This window comes from Mus musculus, chromosome 16 (genome assembly GCF_000001635.26).
Source record: "Mus musculus strain C57BL/6J chromosome 16, GRCm38.p6 C57BL/6J".
Classification (NCBI taxonomy): Eukaryota; Metazoa; Chordata; class Mammalia; order Rodentia; family Muridae; genus Mus; species Mus musculus.
In genome coordinates, this window is record NC_000082.6 from 48,862,768 (window position 1) to 48,879,914 (window position 17,147).

Below are 17,147 nucleotides of genomic sequence, written 5' to 3' on the forward strand. Positions count from 1 at the left end.
TGGTGGTTAGCTTTACCTGTCAACTTGTTGCAACCTGGAATTACATGGAAGAGAGTCTCAGTGAGGGGCTATCTACATTGAGTTTGCCTTTGGAGATGTCTGTAGAGGACTTCTTAATTTATATGTGAAGACATAGCCAATTGTGGGTGGCACTACTCCCTAGGTAGGGTATTCTGAACTGTGGACAAATAGTATGACTGGCTGAGTATACACAGACAAGCAAGTGATTATATGTACATTGATTTATTATTGCTCACTGCCATATTAAAAATTGGATCTGTAAGCAAACAAACCACGTTCTCCTCTAACATGCTTATTGTTGGTGTATATTTAAAAAGCTACCTAAGTAAAACTAGAACGGGTAGTGTGCTAGTGGGGTCGTGGCTGTGATAAGCGTGACCACATGTGGCTTTTGTGCTTTTAGACTATTTGTTCATGCATTTAGAAAAACACCTGAATGCTGCAAGCAGAGCTTAATGGGCCATTTTAATGAGAACTTGGAAGACAAGAATTCTGAAATGATATAGTCAAAACTCATTGTAGAACATTACCAAATTTTAGTAGTAATAGAAAGAGAGAAACACTGACAGTTAAGGCCCAGCTCATGGGTTTTAAAGAGGAACAAAGATTCTACTAGGACTATGAATAGCAACTACATATTCTAAGAATCTGTGTGTGCTGATCAGGCTGATTTGGGGCTGAATTACAACTATGGTTGCTAAAGAGAACAGCACCACCGAAGTGAATCCTTCTGCGCTCCATTGGGAGAACAGGTCTGTGTTTCCTCAGAATTAACACACAGAAAGCAGTCCAAGGGGGTCAGGCTACATCTTGAGTCAGCAAGCAAGGAAGTGAATATACGAGTAAAAATAGCTTTCATTCAAAATACTAAAAAGGATACTATAAAAAAATTGTTTGGATCATGTGTTTTTATTTTCTCAAGTTGTGATATTGAGTCCAGGGATGGATTTCCAAATGTTACTTCTCCACAGAGAGTGTGGAAGTTTGGAGGCAGGACATAGGAAAACTTCATAGCAGTGGTTGAAGCGGAATCTGAAGCATTAAAAGGTCCTGCCTATTTTTCAGTCAGTTCTTGAATTTTGATAGTGAACCATCTAGAACAAAACAGAGAAAGTGGGGAGGGAGCTTGTGTGCTTTCTGGTAAAATGGAAACGAATGACTGGGTAATAGCTCAGTCAATAAAGTATTCATAGCACAAGTGTGAAGACATGAGTTTGATATCCCAAACCAGGAGAAACAACCAGGTGGTGTGTGCTTGAAGTCCCGGAATCAGGGAGGTGGAGACAGCCAGAACCCTGGAACTAGCTAGAAAGTCATCCTACGCAAATGGAAAGCTTCAGGCCAAATAAGAAGGAAAAAAAAAAAAGACCAAAGTGGACAGGTAATACCCAAGAATGACCTGGTGCCTCCATAAACACTTACATACATATCACATACATATAACACATACACAAGCTTGCTACCACCACCAAGGTACATGAAAACTGAGATGAGTGTCAGAATGCAAATGTGGAATGAGTATTTCCTTCAGGGTTAGTTAAGTTCTGAGGCAGGAGCTCCAGAAAGAACAGCTTCCTTTACCTGGCCTGAGAATACACAAGATGCTTCAGGAGGAACACTGGCTCTTCCTTTGATATGTGATGTTTAAGTGGTAAGTATATACATATATTTTTTAGATTCTTTTATTCACTTTACATCCCAATTGCAGCCTCTCCTCCTAGTCCTCTCCCACCCCACACACAGTCCATCCCCTCCTCCTCTGAGAAAATAGAGCACCCTTCCAAGTTAACATTCTTAAAACGTTGTACATGCTTATCTCTGAAGCCAAAGTTTGCAAGTTCTGAATCTTTGATTTTCTCACTCAGTTCCCAGCATTGCTTTTGCTCTTACTTTATCTCCTGACATCTTGGGTCCTAACTCCTTGTCCAAGTGGCGCTCTTGAACCTTAACCTGAACTAAAACAAACAAACAAACAAACAAGCAAAGAAACAATTCCAAAACCTGGCATTATAGTCTCTTGACTGTTTTTATTTCTTGAATGACAGATTCCCCAGGTCTCCAGTCCTAACACCAGACTTCCACGTCACACTTCATGAAGAGCTCAGGGTCCATTCCAAGAAAACAGGGACAACTTTACAGATGACCTTGATTCTTGCCAGATGTGTAAATACAACCTATCATTTTACTGTGAAAAGAGTAAAGAGGATGAGAACAGAGAAAATTAACAGGAAGAGACAACTAGGGGTCTTGTGTCATACTTGATGTCAACAGGAAAAGCTAAGGTAACATCCCAGATGTGGCAGTTAGCATGAGCCACCTTGAAGAAGAACCAGTGCTTTCAACTGTTCCTTAACTCTAACCTTGAACTTTTAAACCCCAGAGAGGAAGTGAAGAAGGGAAGCAGAAGCCTTCAGAGCAGAACTAGCTCCCAGATGCTAATCTATGGGCACAATGCCCAGGTTTGTGCAAGGGACAGTAGATGATGGTTATTCTGCTTGATAACACAGCTCTAATACCTCATGCCCAGCTCAGCACCTACCCAGGATTTGCCATGGAAAAGAGAGAATAGCAATAAGAGAGACCGAAGAGGACTGTGACAATAATCACAGTACACATGACATATATGCTTGGAGGAGATTACCTCCAGAAAAATTAAATATCGAGCTAAAAATTGTTGGAATGTTTTAATAACTCCTGCATATTCATATTTACTTCCATAATGAATATCAATTACCTAGCAGGAGAAGAGAGGCAACATCCATCATCATACTTCTGCTTTAGAAACAACTTTGTTTAGGAGAAAAAAAAATCTTTAAAGCTGAGTGTGAGTATCCTCTCTGTTGTCCAGCCATCTTGGATCCAGAAAAGAAAAAAAATCATTCTATTTTCATGTTTTAAAGCATACAGATTAATTATATGACCTTATTCTTCTATGGTCAATGTCCCTGTCAAATAGTAGAGGATCAGAAATTGGCAAATACCATCTCTTAGTCCACATTTTACATGTCAATTAACCTTAGAGAATTTAGACAGCTTCAAACAAAGGGTAATTCAGTGCAGTAGAGAGACCATGGTTCTAGTACCAGGTCCTGATCTACAAGATCATCTGTGATCTTAGGTAAGCATGTGATCACTTCAGTTTTCTTAGGTTAGTTATCTTTTAAGTGATGTCATCAAATTAGACCAGGACCAAAGGCCTTTCAAGACCTAATACTCTGATATTGATCCCAGTTGACATTTGAAACACAGAGAAGCCCCTAGAATATTGCATGCAGAAGCTACTGCCCATTCTGATGGGGGTTTCTCCTCTCTGGGTACTGGTTAGTTCATATTAATGTTCTTTTTTTAAGTCCTTCTAGGTTTTATTTTTGAAATTTTAATAAATTTTCATTTTTAATCATTTTCCTGGCTAGAGGGGAAACTGGGGGTTGAATCTAAGGCCTCTGCATGCCAGACAAACACTCAACAACTAAGCCACATCCCCAACCCTCATAAGTGAGTTTTTACTACACATATAAGTTGCTCTGCCCCTCAGCCCCAGCTTACAGACATTTTCTTTAGTTGTTACTCTTAGGGACCACAAAATTCGTTCTAAATATTTAGCCTTTCTTGAGTCATATGTGTTCTCTTACGGTAGGCCCCACTCATCAAGCAAGAATGTCACTCCATACCACATAGAGGAAGACAGCACCACTTGATTCCCCCTGCAAATTACCCACCCAGAATTCTGACTAGAAGACACAGCCTTGGCTCTGTCTCATCACTCAAAGCAAGGCTCACATAGCCTCTGATGTAGCAATAATATACATAATCACATACTATGTGAGAAAAGGAATTTGCCATAGATGTTCTACCCTTTTAGAGACCAGCTTCAGCTGTATGTTTCAGCATCCCAACTTGTCTTTGGTTCATGAGCATATCCCTGTGTGTGTGTCAAGTGAATTGCATGTAAGGTTTTTCTAAGAAGAAAAGGCACACATGTCTATTCACCCTGATAGAGAACTGATAATGGCTCAAAGATATTTTACTTAAATCCAGCTTGATGAATCAGTAAGTTATTGGTGTTTTTTCCAAGCATCTGAGGGCTTATGTACAGGCGCAGAGACAAATCAAAAGCAGCTGAATTACTGGAAAACTCATCCAATATTCTGGTTTCTCTTCAGGCCACATAAATCTTTTGTCTTTTACTGAAAAGCCCATGTAAGCTTGGGTGATGACTTCTGAGAGCAACCTGGAGCTCCTTGCACAACTTGCAAGCAGCTAAACAGGTGTGAGGCTCCCCTCTAGGCAGCTCTGGTAGCTTGAGTCTCCTTCCCCAGCAACTGGTTATCTGTCCCTATGACAGAGGAAGGGGCATCGGAAACACACAAGTTTCACATTTTCCCAACTCATGAAGCTTGCTTACTGGTTGAGATGAACCTTTCCACATGTCCTGGAGGGAATGTGTTAATTCAAAGGATTTTAGGTGTACTAAAAACTACATCTCATCTGCCAAAGTTCTTTGAGAGGTGTGAGAAGTATTTACATGGCAGAGGTAGAGGGTTGTGTGCTTTAAACATTAAGGGAAAGTGGGTTGATAATCCCACAGGGTATAAAAGCATCCTTGCTTAGCCTGACCTTGGAAAACTTTCTGATATTTGAGGATGAACCTGCTCTGCAGGAATTCTCTCTGCTTCGCTAAATAGCTACAGCAGTTACAGTATGGTTGCCTTCTTCCTCTCTCCGCACTCTCTCCAGAGTGTAGCTTTCTCCTCCTATCTATCTTATTTAGCTCCTCCGGAACTCAGCAATCTCATCTTCTTTGCCCTTTTTTTCCATCCCCAAGACACTGACTTTCAACAGGATGAAGACTACGATTTTTTCCCTTCTCATCTTCTCCCTGCTTTAGCTGATGGTCCCAGTGAGTGCTGAGTGGTCCTTCTACTCTTTGGTGAGGTAGACAGGGAAAGAAGTCATCTTAAACCCACAACAGGCATTTGAATTGGAAGGAGTATACATACATGCTAAAAAGATAGAAAATAGCTATTTAAAATCCAGCAGCAGCTGATACAAGGCCCTTGACACAAATACAGCAGAGGACTGTCTGCTCTGGCCCCAGTGAGATAAGATGCACCTAACCCTCAAGAGACTTGAGGCCCCAGAGAGTGGGGAGGTCTGGTGGGGTGGGGTGGGGAGACAGGGGAGGAGGTATGGGATGAGAAACAGTTGGAGGGCAGACCAGGAGGGGAATAACGACTGGACTGTAATAAAAGATTAAAGAATAAAAAAAAAAAAAAATCCCCATCTGCCGCACTTTGCAGTCATCCTGAATGTGCCTTGAATCTCATTGTTGCAGATGGTAGTTCCCATAAAAGCATGTTATTTCGCTGCTCTGTATTTCATGCCAACCAATATACTCATATTTTTTTATTAAAATGGCAGGGGGTAGGAGAACTGTATGGGGGAGATCCATTGTTCCCATTCTTTTTGTATCTTTCTTGACTACCCATCTCATATGCCAGTGAGGTATAATCATTGAGATGCTGAAAATGTTTTCTGGCAACAGGTCAGGAGTAATAACTTTAAAGACATACACATAGATAGGTACAAATTAGTCTCTATTACCTAAGAAGCAGGATGACTATAGAAGATGAATCCATACCAGGGACAATGAGCCAGCTTTCCTGAATGAGACCATATTTTCATTATAGTCACCATTTCAAAACTTGATTCTCAGTGTCCTCATTCCCACGCCATTTGGTGTTAATGAGCAGTAACAACAAAGAGTGACATTCTCCAAAATGATCTAGGTCCTTCCTAGATTTGTTTAAATATAACCTATTATTCAATGATGAAAGGGTGGAACAGATGAGAACCGAGGAAGACATTGCAAACTGTAGCTGCTGAGAAAAGAGAATTGAGACTTTATGGAATCCTGTGCCAAACTTGATGTCCTAGTGAAGCTGGCATCAGTCATTTAGTTGAAAATGGTTGCTTAAGTTGTCCTTTAATTCTGTACCTGAAACTCTAAACTTAAAAGAGGAAGTACAGCAAAGAAAGCAGAAGTCTTCAGAGCACAGCTTGCTCCAAGGTGCTAATCTGTGGGCACAACACCCACATTTGCACAAGTGATGATAGACAATGACCATTCTGTTTGATAACATAACCTTAAACCTTAAATCCCAGTTCATTACTAGTTTTTTGACATGGGGAAGACAGAATAATAGTGATGGGGTCAGATTGCAGAGGAATATTTGTGTATATAAACACCCACGAAGAGTATGTTTAGGAATGTCCTATGAAAAAAATGAACATTTTTCAAAATTCTTTTCCTTAATGTCTAAAGGTTCCTGCTTAGTTTTGTAATAATATCAGTTACTCAGTAGAGAAAAGAGTTAATATTCATCATCATAATATTTTTTGGAACAACTTTGTTTAGAAGGAAAAAAACCTTTGAAGCTGAGTGCAAGTACCCTCTCTGGTCTCCAGTGGTCTTGCATCCAGAAGAGAAAAATCATTTTATCTTTTTATGTTGTTTCAAAAATTACAGCATAATTATATTCTTTTATGGCCAATGCTTCTGTCAAATAAAAATGTTCACAAAATTGGCAAATATCATGTCTTATTCCACTTCTTTATATTTCTTTTCACTTCAGAAAAGTTAGACAGTTTCATACAAAGAATAATGCAGTGTGATTAGGTTCTAGTACCAGCTCCTATATATAAAATGCTTATCTGTGACTTTAGAGAGGCACAATATTCATCTCAGCCTCAGGTTAGCTATATTTTAAGTGATGATGTCAAATTAGACCAAGGCCAAAGGCCTTTCAAGACCTAATACTGTAATGTGGATCCCAGTTGGTGTTTGAAACTCAGAGAAGCACCTAGGATATTTCATGCAGAAGCTAATGCCCTTTGTGGTGGGAGTTTGGAATGCCAAGATGCCCAGTGGAATTGTGGAAGATGAAGGCTGGACTCAGGAGGTGTAGCCTCCCACAAGCCTGAAGCAGGCTGAGCCAGAACTTGACCTTGCTCCACTATGGAGATTATCTAGGGTGGAGCTTTCCTCCCTAGATCACTCTATTGTTCAGCCACTGCCGCTGTTCCTCTTCAAGACACTGTTACCTGCTGAGAGGCCCGGGATCTATTCTGAAGACTATGCCCTATCCTACTCATCATCACCTGCAGCTGGTTCCAGGCTCCAAGACTGAATTGGTGGGAATGGGCTTTCCCCCCCCTCCTTTATAAAGCATGTCTGCCATTAAACATTTGAACCTTGAGCAGACTAGTTGTTTTCGTTCCATTATTTCTCAACCTGCCTAGGTTCCCTCTTTTCTTTCAGCTCCAGGTTGCCTCCTAGGCTCGAACCCAGACATGTGAGCTGCTGGTCCAGCTCACAACAAGAAGGTGTGGTGGGGAATAAGAAATCTATTCAGAATTGGACTAGAGTCCATCAAGAACTAGATACACTTGTCCATGTACAAAAACTGGACCTTTATTTCAAAAGCTGTGCATTAAGTTGTTTGGAATTTCCAATCTGTTGAGGCTGTGGCATGGTTATTACTTACTGTTCTTTGTCATACTTATAGTGATAGAATGAAGAATATATTAAAATGTGTTTTATAATTTCTCTTTTATGTATGTTATATTTCACACATTTAATAATCTCTCTCTCTCTCTCTCTCTCTCTCTCTATATATATATATATATATATATATATATATATATACACATATATATCCTTCAAAGTTTTATTGCTCGGGTATTATGGCCAATGTCTAGAGTTAAGTGTTGGGTCACTATATCACAGAAACAATCAACAAACAATTTGTTCTGAGGAGTTCCACCGGTATGTATGTATGTATGTAATACAGCATCCATTGCAAGAGGAATTTCTTCTACATGCACAAGTGTTTAGAAGACAGTTTGAGAGGCAAACCATATCCTTGACAGAAGAAAAGAAACAGTGTCCCTACTGAGGTCTATAATTTCCCCAGCTACAGGTTTTTGTGCTGGCTTACAGTAAAAGACAAAAAAGATATGAACTTTCTCCTGTGGCATCAGTCAAATGCACTCTAGATGCGTCACTATTGCTTAAGCAGCAACTTCCCTGCCATTCAATACTCTAGCAAGTAGGACCCATAACCTAATAAGGCTGCTCATGACAGCCTTCCCCTAGAAGACTGTGTCGCACCCTACCACACTATCAGTAGAGAGAGCTCCAAGCTCAACATTGACATCCAGTAAAAGGGCGTCAAAAAGGTCTCACCATCTTATTCTTACTTGCAAACAATAGCAATTGAAATACTTTGTTGTTGCCAGACATCAATGGCCTCTCTGGACTGGGTTGGGGTCTAAAGGCAGATGCTTTCTATTGGTTTAGTCTGAGATGTAGGGGATGCCTCATCTGCACGTGGAGAGGCTTCAAGTGTTGCCCCTATGTGACTGATTGTCACAGTCCACTCCATGAGGTGTCATGGTCACGTGTTCCAGGACAGGAAACTGGTTGGGAGGAGATTTAAGCACCTGTCATTCTCAGTTATGAGAATGAACAGGGTTTCTGAATCCACTCGACCTTACCAAGTTTTCTGTCTGGTGGCACAATTCACTGCCCCGCACTATGATGCTTTGTTTGTTTGTTTGCCTCTTTTTCTTTTCTACCTGGCTCTTCCTATGGATTTCAAATGTTTGAATAATAGAAAGTGACCTTTAGCACAAATCTAAATTGTATTCTCTTTCTCTTCCACCCTGCCAGCTGTAGGAAGAAGGCAAGCCTATTTACTTTTATCAAATTTACACCCAAACCAGAAGCTAATGTGGAACGTAATTGCCATATATTTCTTTGCCTTTGTAATTTCTCACTTACACAAATTCCCACTTAATAGCCATGTTGGCATTAGATGAACTTCTTATTACACATAGCTGTGGTTTAGCAACCTCGCTACAGCTTGACAATACTCTCTTCCCTTAGTGTTGTTCTCAAGGTCCGTAAATTTTGTGCTATATCTTTAGCCTATCTCATAGTATCTCTGAACTCACACAGCAGACCCCACTCATGGAGCAGGCATATTACTGCATGTAATACATAGAGGAAACCCCTCCACTTAGATTTCTCCTATAGGTTCCTCATCCAGACTGTCCTTCTGCATAGATGATGCCTCAGTCTTGGTTCATGTTTCATCACCCAAAGCAAGGTCTCCTATAACCACTGATGTAGCAAGAGGTATCCTAACACCATTGGGTAGATGTCTCAGCACCTATTGTAGGAACATTCAGCCACTATTTTCTAACACCTTTGATTCTCTCTTGTCCTTATCTGGTGCCAAATGTGTTGTGTGAGACTTTTTAATGATATTCCCCCCCTCTCTGTGTGTGTATGTGTATGTATGTGTGTGTCTCCATCTGTGTCTCTCTGTCTATCTCTCTTTGTGTGTGTTTGCATGTGGTATATGTGTGTGTTTGTTTGCATGTGGTACATGTGTGTTTGTACATGTGTGTTTGTGTATTTTAATTAAGACAGTTTGAATGCAGCTCCATAACTGAAAAGCTCATACCAGAATTATTGTAGTTCCCTTATGCTTCACCTATAGAGCTTTCTGCAAGGCATTCCAGGCACCTCCAAGGGGTCAAGAGTCACCACTTGGCAGTTCGGCTGGTTAGAGTGGGGACTGTGAACCTTGTAAGTTTCAGCTTTTCCAGATAGGTCAAGAATGTTTACTTTCTTACTCTCTTGAACCTCACCTGTTTTTCTTTGGTCAAATGTCATAATTCACAGGAAATTGCTATAATAGACATCCGGGATGTCAAAACGTACTGAAAGTATTTACTGCATTGGGGTGTGCTTGTATATAGTAAGGGTACACAGGTCAGTAATCCCACGGTGTATTAAAGCATCTCATCTGGCCAGGTCCTGGAACCTTTCCTGAGATTCTGGTAAGTCAGTCATCTCTCTTCTTCTCTAAACATCTAGAACAGTTATAGTACAGTTACTTCTGTTGCACTCTCCCTGCTCTCTCCAGAATATGTCCTTTCCCTTACAGCCATCCCATAGCTCAGTGATCTCATCTTTTCTGCTCTTTCTCTCCAGCCCTAGGATGCTGACTTTCAACAAGATGAAGACTACAACTTGTTCCCTTCTCATCTGCATCTCCCTTCTCCAGCTGATGGTCCCAGTGAATACTGAGGGGACCTTAGAATCTATTGTGGAGAAAAAGGTCAAGGAACTTCTTGCCAATCGAGGTATGAGATGAGTAGGAAAAAATCATAGTTTGAGCTTTTGCTGATGCTGACTGTACATAAATCCTAAAATCCCCTGTACCCTGGTCTAAGCTCTTAGTCCTCTCCATCCCTGCCTTCCTGACCAGGGCTTCTTCAGCACACTACCCCCCCTTTATTCCTTTCTTTTATTTTTTAAAAATATTTATTTATTTCATGTATGGGAGTACACTGTCACTCTTTTTAATTGGATCCCATTACAGATAGTTGTGAACCACCGTGTGGTTGCTGGGAATTGAACTCAGCTCTTCTGGGAGAGTAGTCAGTGTTCTTAACTGCTGAGCCATCTCTCCAACCACCACCCTACCCTTTAGACCTCTTCAATAAGAGCTCCATGTTCTTGATCAGGATAGGGACTGTAATTTATGAACATAAAGCATTCAGTTAGTTCATGCAATTTTCACAGGCAACTTTATGAGGTAAGTACAACTATGACTTTCTCTTCACAAATGAAGAAGCTGGATCTTAAAAGCTGGTAAGTGGACTATTTATGGAAACAGTGACAACCTTAAGATACAAGAGGGAATACAAGGGAGTTGTGAGAAAAATCATGGGCAATGTCACTTTTCTTTCTCTCTCCCTCAGATGACTGTCCCTCCACTGTAACAAAGACTTTCTCCTGTACTAGTATCACGGCTTCAGGCAGACTGGCCTCCTGTCCTTCTGGTGAGTAAGTGCTCAAGGAGGGATACCACCTTCTCCTAACTCAGGTTTGTACTACCACGGACCTGAGCTATAGTTCCAGGTGTGTAGACACCTGTTCCTGATTTTCAGTTCCCCAAGGATGCTACTAAAGGACTTTTGGGTTTTGCCCTTTCTGTCACTTCTTCCTTCATGCCACCACATGACAGCCCTTCCTGTTCTTCATCTGCCTGGCCATGGATATAGCCTTCATTTCTTTCCTAATCTATTTCCTTATATCATGGGCAGGGGAGGGGCCAAAACAGGGATGAGTTTGCTATTAATTCAAAGACTGTGAAACTCCTCCTTTCAAGTCCTTCAGTTTAAGTAACTTGCAATTAGTTTGCTTGAGGAGAACTGTGAAATTTGAATAGCTGCAAATGTCCTGCAAAACCTAGATCTACTCATATGCTTCCTAAGAAATGACAGGTTGAGACTCCCCATTGCTTACAGTCCAAGGGCTCTGACATCTGTGTCTCACATGACCATGCAGGAATGACTGTCACTGGTTGTGCTTGTGGCTATGGCTGTGGATCTTGGGATATCCGGGATGGAAATACTTGCCACTGTCAGTGCTCAACAATGGACTGGGCCACCGCCCGTTGCTGCCAACTGGCCTAAGAATGAGGAAGCTGAGAACCTAGCTTTGAAATGAAGACTATAACAAAAGCACAATCCCAACTTGGAAACCTGGCTCATATCCCATTGATGAATTCATATTGTCCATTAGCCCTGCTTCTTGAAAAAAATAAAGACAAATTTGCACGTGTCTGTATTTATGTCTTCAATGTTATTACTCCTACCTTGGGATATTTCTTACCAGAAAACATTTTTTGATATCTCAATTACATCCCAGTAAGGCATTTGAGATGCATGGTTAGGAAATATATGAAAAGATTGGGAAAAGAGGCTGAGCCTCCACTTCTAGTATGATTTGAGTACATTTTTTAGTATGAAATACGATAAGGCAAATACCATACTCTTATGGAGCCCAACAACGGGGACAGTGAACTCCAAGCCGTGTGCAGGAAGACTGTCAAAATTCAGGCATTCGAGGTAAAATTGACAATGATTTATTTCTAACATTTTAATACACATATAGACTTTCTTACTCAAATATCTAAGACGACATTTATCAAAGTGATGTCTATCCAGTTGCTTTTCTTCCAGATAGCAAAATAAAGCCACATCTCTTACTTGTCATCAGATTTTAGTATACTTTATCTTCCTGGGTATAAAAACCTACCAAATTCCTGGGTATAAAAATTACAGACTTGCAAGTGAGGTGGTAGTGGAACATGTCTTAAATCCCAATGCTGGGGAGGCAGAGACAGGCAGATCTCTGTGACTTCAAGGCCAGCTTGATTTACAGAGATAGTTTGAGGACAGACAGAACCACACAAATAACCCGTCTAGAAAAACAAAAACAAAACTAAAACCACAGAGTTCCAAACAAAAAAAAAAAAAAAAACAATTAAGAATTAAGCAAGTAAATGACCCAAAAACTTGGAAATGACTGTGTTTTAAGTAGATGGACTTGAATTTTGAGCCTTTGTGTTTGTGAATGAGACTATAATTCAGTTACAATGTTGGAGTACCAAAAATAATTTTAAATAATATTGACAGCTCCAACTCAAGAGAAATTCAAATATGTTGATCATTACTACAATAAGAATATTGTTTTCTTGTCTATTTGATGGCATTAGATTTCTCAAAGCTAATAATCATAGAAAATAGAAATTTGATTACATGCTGTTATGTATCTGTGCTTATCAGGTACTGCTATGCACATAATAGGAAACACAGTGGAACTCAAAGCAGAAAAAATATAAAAAAGGCAAGTTTTACTTATGTCATTATTTACTCTATAATCAGCCCTGGAGTCAATGGCTAGAGGGACAAAATGGGAAGGAGCCTAAGAACACAATTATACTAAAAGATTCCTGACAGAGGGTACCATAGCTAAGGATCAGACATGAGGAAATGTTTTTATAAAAAGGAGACTAGTAGATGGGGTGTATTTACTGTTCTGAAGATTGCTGGAGACTGGATATGTTTAATGGAAGGTAAGATTCTTCTATGCACATGTAGGGGGAGATGCTTTAATGGGCAGACATGCTTAAAGAGGTCTGTAAAGTCCTTTTTTTTGATATTTGGATTCTTTAATCTTTTTTTAAACATCAAGTAAAATGAAGTAATTTGACACATATTTAACTTAATGACACTAAATTTTTAGCCGGTCAAATGAATGTTTTTAACTTAATAAACTAATTTTAATTACCATAAACAAGTGAATTCTGTTTACTAATAGACTAAAGCCACGTGATTACATGAGCAAATGTACTTGATCATTCTTTTCTCTGACCAGAAGCCAAAATAAGGGCATCTGAAATGCATTACTTACATTAAATTTCCCTACATTTCTAATCAATAGATGACCATATCTTAAAACAAGGTTAAGTTTGCCTCATCTTTTGAAAAGTTATTAACTGTTAATTTGGACCTGAGCTTGCAGAATACAAAGAGCTGCTTCCATATAAGAGCTAGCTCAGAAGAGTACTTTACTAATTCTGTCATTATCTGTGTAACTTCTTCCCCTCCTCTCAGGTAAGGGCATTATTTTATTATTGTCTATTTACAGATGCCTTAGACATATTTTTTGTTTTTTTTTTTTAAATTGGGTATTTATTTCATTTACATTTCCAATGCTATCCCAAAAGTCTCCCACATGCTCCCCCACCCACTCCCACTTCTTGGCCCTGGCGTTCCCCTGTACTGAGGCATATAAAGTTTGCACGACCAATGGGCCACTCTTTCCACTGATGGCCAACTAGGCCATCTTCTGATTCATATGCAGCTAGAGACACGAGCTCCAGGGGGGTACTGGTTAGTTCATATTGCTGTTCCACCTATAGGATTGCAGATCCCTTTAGCTCCTTGGGTACTTTCTCTAGCTCCTCCATTGGGGGCCCTGTGATCCATCCAATAGCTGACTGTGAGCATCCACTTCTGTGTTTGCTAGGCCCAAGAATAGTATCACAAGAGACAGCTATATCTGGGTCCTTTCAGCAAAATCTTGCTAGTGTATGGAATGGTGTCAGCGTTTGGAAACTGATTATGGGATGGATCCCTGGATATGGCAGTCTCTAGCTGGTCCATCCTTTCGTCATAGCTCCAAACTTTGTCTCTGTAACTCCTTCCATGGGTGTTTTGTTCCCAATTCTAAGAAGGGCCACAGTGTCCACACTTTGTCTTCGTTCTTCTTGAGTTTCATGCGTTTAGCAAATTGTATCTTATATCTTGGGTATTCTAAGTTTTTAGATTAATATCCACTTATCAGTGAGTACATATCATGTGAGTTCTTTTGTGATTGGGTTACCTCACACAGGATGATGCCCTCCAGGTCCATCCATTTGCCTAGGAATTTCATAACTTCATTCTTTTTAATAGCTGAGTAGTACTCCATTGTGTAAATGTACCACATTTTCTGTATCCATTCCTCTGTTGAGGGGCATCTAGGTTCTTTCCAGCTTCTGGCTATTATAAACAAGGCTGCTATGAACATAGTGGAGCATGTGTCCTTCTTACCCGTTGGGGCATCTTCTGGATATATGCCCAGGAGAGGTATTGTGGGATCCTCTGGTATTACTATGTCCAATTTTCTGAGGAACCGCCAGACTGATTTCCAGAGTGGTTATACAAGCCTGCAATCCCACCAACAATGGAGGAGTATTCCTCTTTCTCCACATCCACGCCAGCATCTGCTGTCACCTGAATTTTTGATCTTAGCCATTCTGACTGATGTGAGGTGGAATCTCAGGGTTGTTTTGATTTGTATTTCCCTGATGATTAAGGATGTTGAACATTTTTTTCAGGTGCTTCTCAGCCATTCGGTATTCCTCAGGTGAGAATTCTTTGTTTATCTCTGAGCCCCATTTTTTAATGAAGTCTTAAGCATTCCTGGGACAACTTAGAAACAGGATTGACTAATGAACAACGGACTTAGGAAAGCTGAGTTTGTGCTCCCCTCAAAAACACAGGCAAAGGTTTAAAGCAATATAAAGAAACAACTCAATATTGCAACAGCAAAAGTGATCAAGTTTTCAAGGTTGTCATACAAATCCTCTTGTTACATGGTAGTCTTCCTGTCAACATGAGAGTAACAGAAACTGACTACAAGTAGTCTACTTTAATCTTTGAATTTCAAATCGACATCTTTGAATCGACAATTGGTCAGTATTCTCAAGAGTGGAGATTTATTTGAGAAAGATGGGGATTTTCTGCTCTCTAAAACATTGGCTTTATATAACAAGGGCAAAAATCACCAAGATTTACGTTAAACCACAGGGCAGCTGAGATGAAGGACACACTCTCTCGGAAGTCCTTAACCTTAGCAAAGGAAAGCTACCTTTATTCTAGAATAGTGGGAGGGTCAGAGGCTGTAGAATTTTCTATTTACAGAATCAATGTGCATCACCCACAAGAGATCCAGGCATATACTCATGCACCTTTCAGAGTCAATGGTGAAATGATGGCAATTTAAAGAAAATCTATAGAAAGTGAATCTAAACCTTACTAGACTGGTGATCTATTCTCAAGCTGCTTGAGAATTTAGAAACTTGTCTGAAGTAGTACAGCTGGGGAGAGTCAAATTAAGCTGCCTTTGCAACTGGATCCATGCATGGGTCCCCATGTTAGCCATGTGATCTTGCTTTACCTGCTGAGCCCAAATATTGCCATCAGTATTTCAAGCTTGCTTAAATTTGGACTGTTGACTCCAGCCCCAGGCTACCTTGCCAGCGGAGTTGCCTGACACCCGCAAGGGCCCACACAGGATTCCCCACGGGATCCTAAGACCTCTGGTGAGTGGAACACAGCGCCGGCCCCAATCCAATCGCGCGGAACCTGAGACTGCGGTACATAGGGAAGCAGACTACCTGGGCCTGACCTGGGGCACAAGCCCCTTCCACTCCACTCGAGCCCCGGGCTATCTTGCCAGCGGAGTCGCCTGACACCCGCAAGGGCCCACACAGGATTCCACAAGGGATCCTAAGACCTCTAGTGAGTGGAACACAACTTCTGCCAGGAGTTCGGTTCGAACACCAGATATTTGGGTACCTTCCCTGCAAGAAGAGAGCTTTCCTGCAGAGAATACTCTACCCACTGAAACTAAGGAGAGCGCTACCCTCCCAGGTCTGTTTATAGAGGCTAACAGAGTCACCTGAAGAACAAGCTCTTAACAGAGACAACTATAACAGCTAGCTTCAGAGATTACCAGATGGCGAAAGGCAAACGTAAGAATCCTACTAACAGAAATCAAGATCACTCACCATCATCAGAACGCAGCACTCCCACCCCACCTAATCCTGGGCACCCCAACACAACCGAAAATCTACACCCAGATTTAAAAACATTTCTCATGATGATGATAGAGGACATCAAGAAGGACTTTCATAAGTCACTTAAAGAATTACAGGAGAGCATTTCTAAAGAGTTACAGGCCCTTAAAGAAAAGGAGGAAAACACAGCCAAACAGGTAGAAGTCCTTAAAGAAAAACAGGAAAACACATCCAAACAGGTAATGGAAATGAACAAAACCATACTAGAACTAAAAAGGGAAGTAGACACAGTAAAGAAAACCCAAAGCAAGGCAACGCTAGAGATAGAAACCCTAGGAAAGAGATCTGGAACCATAGATGCGAGCATCAGCAAAAGAATACAAGAAATGGAAGAGAGAATCTCAGGTGCAGAAGATTCCATAGAGAACATCGACACAACAGTCAAAGAAAATACAAAATGCAAAAGGATCCTAACTCAAAACATCCAGGAAATCCAGGACACAATGAGAAGACCAAACCTATGGATAATAGGAATTGATGAGAATGAAGATTTTCAACTTAAAGGGCCAGCTAATATCTTCAACAAAATAATAGAAGAAAACTTCCCAAACATAAAGAAAGAGATGCCCATGATCATACAAGAAGACTACAGAACTCCAAATAGACTGGACCAGAAAAGAAATTCCTCCCGACACATAATAATCAGAACAACAAATGCACTAAATAAAGATATAATATTAAAAGCAGTAAGAGAGAAAGGTCAAGTAACATATAAAGGAAGGCCTATCAGAATTACACCAGACTTTTCACCAGAGACTATGAAAGCCAGAAGAGCCTGGACAGATGTTATAC

The 17,147-nt window shown here is 40.5% G+C and overlaps 1 protein-coding gene across 1 annotated transcript; it reads left to right on the forward strand.

Annotated features, from left to right (window-relative positions):
* The first annotated feature begins 9,840 nt into the window (after positions 1-9,840).
* On the forward strand, positions 9,841-11,731 carry Retnlg (resistin like gamma). Its single transcript, NM_181596.4, has 4 exons — positions 9,841-9,933; positions 10,088-10,239; positions 10,861-10,941; positions 11,450-11,731. Exons 2-4 carry the CDS (start codon positions 10,095-10,097, stop codon positions 11,575-11,577), a joined length of 354 nt encoding a protein of 117 aa, NP_853627.2. The 5' UTR covers positions 9,841-9,933; positions 10,088-10,094; the 3' UTR covers positions 11,578-11,731.
* The last annotated feature ends 5,416 nt before the right edge of the window (positions 11,732-17,147 follow it).

Bases quoted from the DNA above. Each gene is read 5' to 3' on its own strand.
- Retnlg (NM_181596.4), top strand. From the start codon at position 10,095: ATGCTGACTTTCAACAAGATGAAGACTACAACTTGTTCCCTTCTCATC. The intron at 10,240-10,860 runs GTATGAGATGAG...TCTCTCCCTCAG, and splicing joins GGAACTTCTTGCCAATCGAG to ATGACTGTCCCTCCACTGTA. The intron at 10,942-11,449 runs GTGAGTAAGTGC...ATGACCATGCAG, and splicing joins ACTGGCCTCCTGTCCTTCTG to GAATGACTGTCACTGGTTGT.